Source organism: Vigna angularis, chromosome 8 (genome assembly GCF_016808095.1).
Source record: "Vigna angularis cultivar LongXiaoDou No.4 chromosome 8, ASM1680809v1, whole genome shotgun sequence".
NCBI classification, from domain to species: Eukaryota; Viridiplantae; Streptophyta; class Magnoliopsida; order Fabales; family Fabaceae; genus Vigna; species Vigna angularis.
The window spans coordinates 5,634,109-5,647,030 of record NC_068977.1 but is presented as its reverse complement, the minus strand read 5'-3'; the positions used below and the strand labels follow the sequence as shown (position 1 = coordinate 5,647,030).

Here is a 12,922-nt window from a genome sequence, read left to right as displayed (position 1 = left end):
TAGTTGTGATAAAAAAACAGAAATGTTAACAATAAGAGTATCAAATTTTACTTAAACAAAAAAATCAATTATTAATTTAAACTTTGCATTAGATATTACAAAAATATATTAAGTCTGACGTTTCGGTACCAAATTAACGTTACTATAAAATATATCAACTGTATACAAATATTTAATTATTCATATTTTACATTTAAAATATCAATTATCAACTTAAAAAATGGTTGTTATTATATTATTACTACTATTATTGTGATATAAATTAAAGTTACGTCGGTTTAATATGACTTAATATATTGTGATATAAACAGAAGTATGAACAATTTCAAAATTACGATACTTTTTGTAATTTTGGAGACAAAAGTGTAACATTTAGAAGCTTTTATCTATCTATGTATATAGTTTTGGGGAGATTGTAATAAAAAAAGGAGACCAAAATATACCACTCACCAAGAGGAAAAAGTAAAACAAAATAATATGATTTTGTTATCTATGTTGGTACACAAACCTTTCTTTTAACTGACCCATTAAAAGTACTTGTCATTAATGAACCGGACGAAAGACAATCCAACAAACCAAACACACTCTATCTTCATTTATTTCCATCAGGATATAATTGGTATTTCAAAGACTATGCGCGTAGGAAGAAAACAGGGGAGTGCAGGAAGCAATAGTCAGTTACAAGTAGTTGTTGAGTAATGGATGGATTGGACTTACATGACAAGGTTTTGGTCACTCCCAGAAGTTAATAAGAAAATTATCTCTCTGAAAACAATTATCTTTTTGGGGACAACTGTGTTTGTTATAATTTATAATATCATATTTACCATTCTATTATATATATTTATAACATCATATTTAATGACTAGCATATATAGTTTTTTTATTCTTTCAAAAAACTAAATATATGTTGAATAAAGTGATTATTTGTCGAATAAAAGAAATATAAATTAGCAACAAAGATAAAATAGTTAAATACCGGAAAAGATTGAGTAATATGAGAAAATGCATGAAAGTATTATACTATAGTATAGTGATTAGAAATTGAAATTGAAAATACAATCATTATGTGACTAGAATTATTAAACATAGGGTATGTGAAGTGCCGATGATGTATAAAACTAGTAACCATAATAATAAGGTTGTATAGGCAAAAACCCTAAAAAAGCTTGCATTTGAGGTGAGAAAGCAGGAACTCCATGTGGAGTGATTTGTAAGTAACCTGTAGTGTAAACCATAGGATTGCTTTGTCCGACACCATAGCCATAAGCTTCATCAGGAAAAGTAGCAGGTGCACACATGTAACAGTAGGGATAAGCATTAGGGTTCATTGCATGAGGATTCGTCTGTTCAGCCTTTGAATAGTCTCTACTTTTGTCACCAAAAGGCTAAATTCATGAAACAAAAATAATAATTAAAAAATTGAAAATTAAGTCAACACATTAAAAAGAAGGCTTAATTACCTACTTAGTCTCCATGTTCGGAGGTAATTTGCTGTTTAGTACCCGGTTTTAAAAATGTAGGCATTTAATACCTATGTTTTGAAATTTGTATCAATTGAATCCTACCCACTTAACGCCGTTATAAATTTAACGTTTTTCTGACATCAACTTTGAATTGTGGACGAGCGGTTGTGGACGAGCGTCCTCTTAGTGGACGAGCTTCGTTGGACGAGCGTCCTCTTCCGCCTGACTGGGCGTTCGCTTCGCTGGACGAGCGTCCTCTTCTGCCTGACTGGGCGTTCGCTTCGCTGGACGAGCGTCCTCTTCTGCTTGACTGGGCGTTCGCTTCGCTGGACGAGCGTCCTCTTCTGCCTGACTGGACGTTCGCTTCGCTGGACGAGCGTCCTCTTCTGCCTGACTAGGCGTTCGCTTCGCTGGACGAGCGTCCTGACTGGGCATTCGCTTCGCTGGACGAGCGTCCACTGAACGTACTTGCGTCCACAGGGCGAGCGTTATCAATTGCTCGTCCACTAAGAGGACGCTCGTCCACTACCGCTCGTCCACAATTCAAAGTTGATGTCAAAAAAACGTTAAATTTATAACGGCGTTAAGTGGGTAGGATTCAATTGATACAAATTTCAAAACATAGGTATCAAATGCCTACATTTTTAAAACCGGGTATTAAACAGCAAATTACCTCCGAACATGGGGACTAAGTATGTAATTAAGCCTAAAAAAAAATATCTGTCAAGTGTGAAGAACAACAGAATCAATTCTGATAAAGAAAAAGGTATTATTTGTAAGAATAACGTTTTCCCTCATGAACACTAACTCGTACCTTTACATTGATATCAGTGTGACGAGAGTATGCCAAATGAATCTTGCAAGAGCCACCACCATATATACAGTGACCCTCAAGAATATTTTTTGCAGCTTTTGCTGTTGCCACATCTGCATCACCAGTAAAACCAAAAGATTATGTCTCAATAAAAGGAGAATTTCCCTAAATTCTATGTTAAAACAAAATCTATAATGTTTAATTACTTTATCCAATATAATAATAATAATTAACTTCATAAACCAAAATAATATTTTGTGTTAGCCAATTAGTCTTCATATATATTTATAAAGACAAATTAAAAATTATTATTATGAATAAAAGTTTATAATTAATTTATAAATTAGACTTTAAATTGATCAATAACATTAACTATCAAAGTAGTAGTTACCAACAAAAATTTTCACATGTTACAAATGGAAAGAAAAGATAATATGGGCTGGAACTATCAATTATCTTTATTAATATAAAAAAATCCTTTCATAAGAAACCATCATTCACCTTCAAACACTAAAGCAAAAAAAAAATCATAATCTCTGTTAAAAGTTTCACGTCGATTAGAGATAAGATCAATTCATAATTAATTAAGTGGATGCAAACCTCATCCTACAAATTTGTTTTGTAGGATTAAGTTAAGCTAAAAAGCCCAATCACATCTCAATAATTTGAAAAAACTGCTAAAAACTTATGCATATAAAAGAAAATGAGGGAATACTTTTATGAAATTTGGAATATACATACTAAAAATAAATCCATAATGTGAAGTGCTTGAGTCAATTAGGATTGATACCATGGTACTGAATCAGTGCGTGAGTTCGACCGTTCTTTTTAAATATATAAATTTTGTGCACAGTTCCAATTTCAGAGAACACCTGCAACATACATATATATATATATATATATATATATGTATATATACCAACTGCATTAGTATAAAGATAAAAAATTGAATGAAATTGAGGAACAGAAACTCACCCCATGAAGAACATCTAAAGTGACATCATGGACCATATTCTCGAATGAAACTAAAAGAACATGGTTGTCAGCAGTTCGAGGTATTGGCTGAACATCATAAATCATTAGCACATAACATATGATAAACAAGAACATAAATTCATCAAAGAAAAGTAGTAAAAAAATACCTGCAATGCCCTTGCAATAGTAGCCTGGTTAACAGGAAGAGTAGCATTTGTGTAGTCCCTGCAAAATCATAACACAAAAAGTATCTAATAAAATCATGTAAAATTATGAGCTTTTAATGTGAACATGCAAATATAGAATGCCTAAAAAGAAAGTAGTAATTGAATGTGTGTGTGTGTATATATATATATTCTTCTTACTGTGCAAAAGAAGCTCATTCATGCAATTACATATTCTATAAAGCAACAGTTAATTAATTACAATTTCCCATAGAAAGGATATTCCAGAAAACCATTTGCACATTAACTTAAAATTGCATAATTAGATCCTTTTTCTTATTTCTTCTTCCTTAAATAGCTTGATTTTGTAAAACAAACTTAACAAGGAAAGTATCACCCAAAACATGGCCATTTGGGATTATGGCATAATCAACCACAGATTAGAAGAAAAAGAAAATTATAAAATGTAGTTGTGCATTTTTCAAATTCAAATACCGTCCATAAATAGATATTAAAAGGAGATTATAAATTCTATTAAGGACATCTATATATTAACTCTTTTCTATAATCTCCAGAACATACCCAGATACAAAATAAAATTTCTTGTTCAACTAGTTTCCACAAGAGAAAAGTAATTTTACAATAATAACTAATTTTACTCCGTGCTTCTTGAAACAAGATTCCATTCAAAATACAAAGTTATACTATATATTAAGAAATCAATTTAAACCTAATTTATCTTCATATAACAAATTTAACAAATTTATTAGATGAATATTCATTTATATATTTTGTAAATTAATTTTATCTTTAGTGAATATATATAATTTTTTACAAAGAAATTAAAGAAAACAAAATTAAGATATGATGATTTATGTTTGATGTGCATCATTACCTGCTACGATTAGATTGGAACTTAATATTAAGATCTCGATGGCCTGAGTATGCAATGCGAAAGTTACCATCACTAATACGGTCTGGCAGCAAGGACCTGGATGCAAGAGGCATAAATAAGCAAAATTAAGATTTATTTAGAATTAATCACCAAAATTAATTACGGATCGATGAATGAGAAGAACAAATTAAAGAGGAAAGGTAAAAACTCTGCATGCCTAGGTATTTTTTTTCCGTCCAGTGCTTCCTTAGCAGAAGAAGCAGATTCAATATCAGAAAACTGAATCAAAGCCTGCCCAAAAATAACACAGTGAATATATATACAATGATGGGATTATTAATTACACAATATTTATCTGAATAATGAGATAGGATTTTTCATACAAAATTTATCGGAAATATTTAATAATAATGAGCTTCTTATCAAATCTATATAAAATCTTAGTATAATAAATTTTATGAATTCTATATTGCTTAACAAATTTTTATATACTTAATACTTGCGGTTGAATTTTCTAATATCAAGTAGTTTCTACAAATCTCTAAGTATTATATCTTAACAATGACACAAGAAGCTCATATATTACTAATTCAACTAACCTGGAAACCTGCGTTCTTTTCAAATGTTGAGATTTTTTGTACGAAACCATATTCAGAAAAGACCTGAAGAAAATGAAAAAAAAAAAAAAGAAGAATATTCTAACCCCAATTAGCAAACATACATTAAAATAAAAAAATAAGAGGTTATAGAACAAGAAATCGCAAAAGTTGACTATCTGCCATTGCCTTAGCAATTATCTGTCTAAAGTGAATTCAAAATTATATGGAATTATTCTGGTTAAAAAATTATGATTAAGAGCCTCGGGATTTATGGCAATGTTACATTCTAATAGTTGTACTTTCGAATTTCATTTGAGGAAAATTCAAGGAAGGAATCAACTTGGATGGTATCTAGAGTTTTTATAGGCTATGGATCTAAAAAGAATTGAAATGAGGGATTCAACATTCGTAAGTAATCAAATGATTTTAGGAGAAATGTTCTCTTGTTGTTCTTCAATTTATAGAGAAAATAATTAAATATATATTTTTCAATAAGATTTTTTTCCTTTTTTTGTATTTAGTTGGTAATTAATAAATATATTATATAGAACTCGAACATAAAAATAATATCTATTTACTACATCATAAATATTTCTCAATTTCCTTCATACTCTATTTGAAACTATGAACTAATAATCCTCCAAAATATCTCCCCTTACACATACTCCTAAAGTACAAAATTAGAGAATTTTCTAATATACAAACATAAATGTATGTAATTCAAGATGAGTAAATTTCATTATTTAGAGTTAATGATAGTTCAAATCAAATAACATGAAGAGTGACTATGAAGAAGGGGATAGTTATTTCATGTCTAATTTGTTGTATGAGATTTCTACTAACATTATGTATTTGGAAATATCTTAGAAAATAAGAAATGAACTGCATGAAATATATGTAGGTGATGAAAAGGCCAAGGTTTTGACTTTTAATAGAGTTTGAAATGGTAAAAATGAGGAAGAATGTCAATGAGTAAACTTTAAAATTGTCCCATTTAATGAATCAAGAAGTTGTAAAGAACAGAAAATTGTTGATTAGCCTATAGAAAGTTCTTGATTTGGCTACTAAAAAATTTGAAGTTAATTGAATCTAACCTAAAGAGCGAATTTCCTCTTTCCAAACAAGCAAAAGAAAAAATTATTTGTCAATAAGTTGTTAATGTAAGACAATAGTTCAAAATCGGAGTAACATTTTTAAGCAGTAGGAACATAGAGTGATCTAATACTTATTTAAGTAGATTTAAACTCAATCGTGATATGTAAAAAAATTTGAATTCATTGGTGAACAACCAGAAATTAAATACACTAGTTTAAGCCTACTCAAACATGAAGTTCATATTGAAATATTGTGTGGTGTATTAATAATATTTGCACAAGCAATAGTACAAGAGTCTTATCTTATTGGGACAAAACTATCAAAACCAAACTCAAACTTATAAATGAAGAAATTGTTGAGGCATATGGGAAAGATACACTTTCAAATCTTAGAATGAAATGCCAAGCCTTTGGATTAGCTTTTATTTCCCTCATGTACCCAAAAAGTCATTATCTTCCTTAAACATTCAATCTTGATTCATTGAATAAGTTGATTTTACTTGACTACACGCCAATCCTCATAAAGTTGTTTAACCATTTTCATCCTTTTATCTTATTCAATACATTATAAGTGGAGAACTTAACTGATTTGATATATTTTTTTACACTTAAAATGTATAAATTTGATGTATTCTTAAGTAAATTAGACCTCTTACCTTAAAGATAAATAATGTAGTACTGATAATTAGTTAAGTGTGATTTTAATGATTTTTTTATGAAAATTTTCTTGATTCAAGGCTTTCCAAAGCTTCAAATGTTTGTTATATAAATCATGAAAAGGATATATTTTGTCTTCCTTAACTGGCAAGAGCTTACCATCGAAATGGTTCTTGCATTATTAAAGACAAACTATATATGTATTTATTGGAGATTTCATATCTAAGACAAGTTTATATTATATAGGTAGTGCAAACTTCATCTTATACGATGATTTTGTAAGATTTAGTTAGGATTAAAAGTGTAAATTTAAAATTTGTTATAAATTAGTTTCTATAAAATTAAGTTAAAATTTACTTCTTAACCATTTTATCTCTAATCAATACTTTTAACATCTAACTTTTCCCAAATCGAACTCAATGGACAACTATATGACTTACCAAACGCATGTTATCAATGCTTACATCTCCAGCTTTCACATCTTCCATGGTTACCAGAAGGATATTTCCTTTTGCGAATCTGGTAACAATAATTTCTGGTCTATCAGAATACTGGACATAAATATTTTTGCCATGAAGTTGAACACGATCTGGAGACAAAACATAATTTGAAACCATTGAAATGGCTTCATTTATATTTGCCTGTTAAACATTTAAACTTAACATGTGAGAAGAGAACCCTGAGTTCAAAAATCAACAAGACAAATTAGAAAGTATCTGTCATTTATTATAATTATTATGATTATATTCATCCATTTAACTTCATTCATATTCTACAAAATGAAAAACTAAAAGGGTCATTACATTCTATCCTAAATTGTTTCCATAAATCTCATAATCTAATCTCTAGTTGAATCTTCTTCTATAAAGACCTAGGAAGCAACATTACTAAATGTCATCACACCGATGTTACTTGGATTCATATCACTATATATATATATATATATATATATATATATATATATATATATATATATATATATATATATATATATATATATATATATATCATAATATCAAACATTCATTACACACCATTCAACTTTCTATAGCTTTTATCTGATGGATCTGCCTCTTCAAATACTTGTGTTAATTTAAGTTAAATAAGTATATCTTATGTTTGTCTCACTCAAAATAATAATAGAACATGCATTCATGAGTAGAAAAGAGAACATAAAACATACTTCAATATGAAAGGGTGAAAGAACTTACAAACTCAGCGAAACCCTGGTTCTTATTGGGGCCAACATTGCACAAAAGATTAACAACTTTACCAAAAGGATTACACAACTCTATGAGATCTTCATGAGAGCACTGTTCAGGAAGGTTTCGAAAGTGTACCACCTTCGAAGCAGACACTGTTTCGTTATTTCTATGGGAGGAAGCCATGAAATTAGAGTGAATGAGCAAAGTGTTTGATGAAAGGAGAGAGAAATGTGTTTTGGATTCAGAGAAAAATTTGAGAGTGACTAGAAAGTGTTTGTGAAGAATATAAGTTAGAAACAATACACTGAAGAAAGATAGAGACAAAGATATCCTACAAACAATTACGTGGATAGTGAACTCATTAATCATGTGAGTTTGTTTTAATGTAGTCGTAACGGTTGAGAAAAATCATAAATGCTTATTAATTTAATCTTTTTACTTAATTAGTGTTTCAGGAAATTAATTAGTGAATTATATATAAATTTTTACTATTTAATTAAAGATATTTAATTATTCTTATACGTTAAACTTTCGATCCAATCATAACATAGGTAGATTAAATTGTATGCATTATTTAAATAAAGTCATATGACTGAGAAATTTTATATATATTTAATTTTTTTTATTAAATTTTGATATTAGGGAATTTATTTAATACATGATATATATAAGTTTCTTTTGAAAAACATTTATTTGTATTTGTGGATTTAAAACTTTCCATTGAAAACCAATATAGGTTTTATGGTTAGTGGACAAATTTATTATATATTATATTTTATAATTGATGAAAGTTTGATTGTATATAGTTAATGCTTGAACTACTTTCTCTAATGAAAATGTACTAATATGTAATTTTTCGCACTGCTATTTAATTATAAATTACGATGTATAATATTTTTACACATAGTTAAAAAGTATTAAAGATTATTCACTTTTTATAAGATATTTTTACTAACTCTTATATATAAACAGGGTTTGCTAACGCGCGCACGTCTGTTTTTCAGTTGGTACATTTTAGCAATGTGTATCGGAATTTAGTAGACAAAAATACTCTTATAGATCATGAATTGTAACTTTTAAGGTTAAGGGTATTTTAATAATTTTCATTCTCAAAATTAAAAAAAAATTCCTCAAATCCTTACTCACATCTCTCATTCCTCTCAATCCTTTCTCTTTCATCTACCTCACTCCAATATTTTCTCTCTCTCATCCTATGGTAGTCCAACTGAAAAAAATCAAAAACATTGGTAGTTAAACAATCTTACAAAAAATGATTTTATAATGAGTTTTCATTTTATAATTTTTGTCTTATCTAATTTTATCCCATTTTCACAAGCATAAAGGAATTGGTAATTGACTTGGAAAAAATCAAAAATACTCGTTGTTAAACAATTTCTTACAAAAAAAAATGATTTTATAATGAGTTTTCATTTTATAATTTTTGTCTTATCTAATTTTATCTAATTTTCACAAGAAGAATAACATCAAAGGAATTGGTAATTGGCCTGGAAAAAAAATCAGAAACACTCGTTGTTAAACAATTTCTTACAAAAAAATGATTTTATAATGAGTTTTCATTTTATAATTTTTGTCGTATATAATTTTATCTAATTTTCACAAGTATAATTACATCCCAAGGAATTGGTAATTGGCCTAGAGGGTTTTTTTAGAGATGATGATTCAACATATGCAGATAATGTATATGCAGATGATGAAATTAGAAAGGTTAGTGAAGATGATGAAATTGAAGAGATCTTGAATGAACCATTGCCTGAAGGTGAATATGTCAATGACTCAACTCTTTACAAAGGCAAATTGTTTAACGTCAAATGTTTATAATTTTTTCAATTTGGGCTACAATAGGAATAACAGAGAAAAGGATAAGAGGATGAGGGAGGTGAATAAAGGTTTGGGTTTTTTTTTTAGTTTTGAAAATAAAAATTGTTAAAATGGACGGGGAATGTATTCATAGTATTTTTTCATTATTATTTTTATCAATACTGATTAAATATATGCTATATTTTTATTTATTTTTATATGAAATAAAATATTTTGTCGGAGTATTTAATGCATTAGAATATTATGTGATATTAAATTATTTAGTTTATAACGTTCAAATTTTTTCTCTCATTTTTTAATAGTTTTTTTTTCTCTCTTTTTCTTTTGCAAAATGACTTATTATTACTATTCAATAGTTCATCCGAGTGAAATTAAATTCAATTTTTCTAAGAAATATCCTAAAAATTTACATAAAAGAATGAGCAATCAAGCTTTTTATAAAAAAAATATATTAACAAAATGAATAAAGATTTTAAACCTATAGCATAATAATAAAATATTCTTTTTTCTATTAATTTTACAGTATCATAAATATTACATTTAATACATATTCTATCATATTAAATATAATATATAATTATCATAAATGTACATTTAATATAAGATTAATTATATTTTTCTTCATATTTTTACTATTATGTGTTTTCAGTTTCTCATCCAACTTTAATTATATTTAATTATATTTAATTATATTTCTTCTTTTAAAAAATCACGAATTTAGTTTTTCACAACGAATATCATATCGTTTGTTTTTTTAGTGTGGCAAATTGTGTTTCAAGTCTCGAACTTGTTTAAGACACGTATATTATGTCTTCAAGTATGTAAGATATCTGAATAACTCGGTAGGTAGAAAGTTCAGATAGCGTGATAAGGTGCTTAAAGAACTGAAATAGCTTGACAGAAAGTCCAGATAGCGAGGTAAAAATGCATGGAGAGCTCAAATAACTCAGTGCAAAGTTTAGATATGGAGAGCTCATATAGCACGACAAGTTTAAGACTATAGGAGTAGACATCATTGAAGGTGTGATTGGAATGTTATCTATTAATAAAATAAAAAAAAATTTGTGCAAATACCATGTGTTTTTTTAGCCACAGTGTAATATCCCATAATCTCACACTAGATAATGCATAATTTATATATTGTAATATTACATTTACGGTAACATCCCGTAAACTTCACACTTGAAAATTTGTAGTTGATATATATATATATATATATATATATATATATATATATATATATATATATATACATATGTTTTAAACTCAGATTTCAACTACAAACTCATATATAAAATTCAAATTCTTCTAATTTATTCTTCTATTTCTTTCTTCATCGGCACTGGATCAGACGACATTCCTTCATCTGCTCCCGTATAACGAATTATACGATCATCGCACATACACAAACAAGTAGGGTGAGCTAACATGCAACAAATCATTTATAAAACATGCATAATTACTTCGATACAAACATCATACAATAATTATGTCAGACACCCTCATACCATCATACCACAATTTCTATTAGACACTCGTCCCATAATACCCAATAAACACCACAATACCCAATAGACACTTATCCCAACGATATGTTGATGAGCGATACAACGGGAGGTTTTGCACTTGTGATGTCATTCTTAGTCCCCTCACTATGTCCAAAACCGACACATAGACCAGGACATCCTACCCTCACAAGGTTAGTCCCCTCACTATGTCCAAAACCGGCACATAAACCAGGACCTCATGTCCCTCTCACCATATAATTCATCATTCTCTACTTGAGACTGGATGATTATTAAAGTATCAGGATAACCTCCAACTTCATGACCCTCAACATCAACATATACATACATACCATGGCATTACAGAATCTCTCCACGAGACTCATACCATGCTCACATTCCTCAACTCATATTATACCATTACGAAAGCTCCCCTACCTCTATTCCAGATTTAATCTCGTGCTTAGAAATTGTTCCCCGAAAACTTCCAGAATTTCCCCTTTGCAACTAGAATTTCCTCCAACTCTCTTCTCTCAAATTTTTTTTTAAATTTTTGGTGCAAGTTTTAGCCTTCCCCATGCTTGCAATTTATAGTCCAAAAATTTTACTATTCATCATCTTTTTTAATATTATTTATTATTTTAATTTCACCACTTACATAATGGATTCATCACTTACATAATGGATTCACCACTTACATAATGGATTCACCACTTACATAATGGGTTCATAATGGATTCCTTAATAATGACTTCAAATATGAATGCTTTCTCCATTATCAATATTTTAAATTTAATTTTACTTATATATATATATATATATATATATATATATATATTTAAATTGTATAAAAGAGTTTGAACCTAACACCAAAATTGTCTACCAATTAAGCTACCAAAATTTCTTATTAATCTTTCCACATTTTATAAACTTATTACATTTTCCATTCACAAAGAAATATTTTTACTAGTAATAAAATTGTATATATTTTTCATGGGTCTTACACAGAGCTTGTTGTGGTGGGGTAAAAGTCTCGTGTACAAGTCTTCTGTGATGGTAAATGTCATAATCGGGATTGTGATAGGGATGGTGAGACCGTTGTAAATGAAAATAAATGAAAGTTTGAAAGCTAGTTTGGGAGTCGCCACCATAGTTTATTATGAAAAACTACAGAAAAATCATAAAATGATAAGACATGGTCTTCAGATCAAGATTCTGAGTCCGAAAGTCGGTTATCCGTAAGTAAAGTATTAGCACCTTACACCCAAATAGCAGTACCTTTAATTAAATGTATAAAGGTATAAAGTTGTGTGGGTTTTAAAATATCATTTCTTTAAAAAAAAAATAACAGTACAAGACAATAAAGAAACAAAAATATTTTTTATTTTTAGGAAGCTCGTAAAGGATTAACATTGTTCCTACATATTCTCATGTGAGAAATCGGGGATACGAGTTCTTTTTTGAAAATGATTTTTTTTTTTGTTTTAGAAAATGATTTGGATTTTAGGGAAGTGAACTTAACAAGGACTAGCTTTGCTCCTACGTATCTCCACTCATGATGGATAATCAAAGATTACTAGTTTTGGTAGAAAATTTTATTTGTGAATTTTAATATTTTTTATTTTTTGAGAATTTTATGATTTTGTTGTGTACTTTTTGAATTATTAAAAATACAAAGTCACATAACGTGAACAACCAAATAGACACAA

The 12,922-nt window shown here is 28.5% G+C and overlaps 1 protein-coding gene across 1 annotated transcript; it reads right to left on the bottom strand.

Annotated features, from left to right (window-relative positions):
* Nucleotides 1-1,074: 1,074 nt before the first annotated feature.
* LOC108344542 (polypyrimidine tract-binding protein homolog 1) lies at nt 1,075-8,121 on the bottom strand. Its single transcript, XM_052867413.1, has 10 exons — nt 7,876-8,121; nt 7,105-7,305; nt 4,914-4,976; nt 4,532-4,605; nt 4,315-4,410; nt 3,423-3,480; nt 3,256-3,342; nt 3,071-3,152; nt 2,281-2,393; nt 1,075-1,388 (listed from the first exon to the last, which is right to left on the bottom strand). Exons 1-10 carry the CDS (start codon nt 8,050-8,052, stop codon nt 1,122-1,124), a joined length of 1,218 nt encoding a protein of 405 aa, XP_052723373.1. The 5' UTR covers nt 8,053-8,121; the 3' UTR covers nt 1,075-1,121.
* Between the last annotated feature and the right edge of the window lie 4,801 nt (nt 8,122-12,922).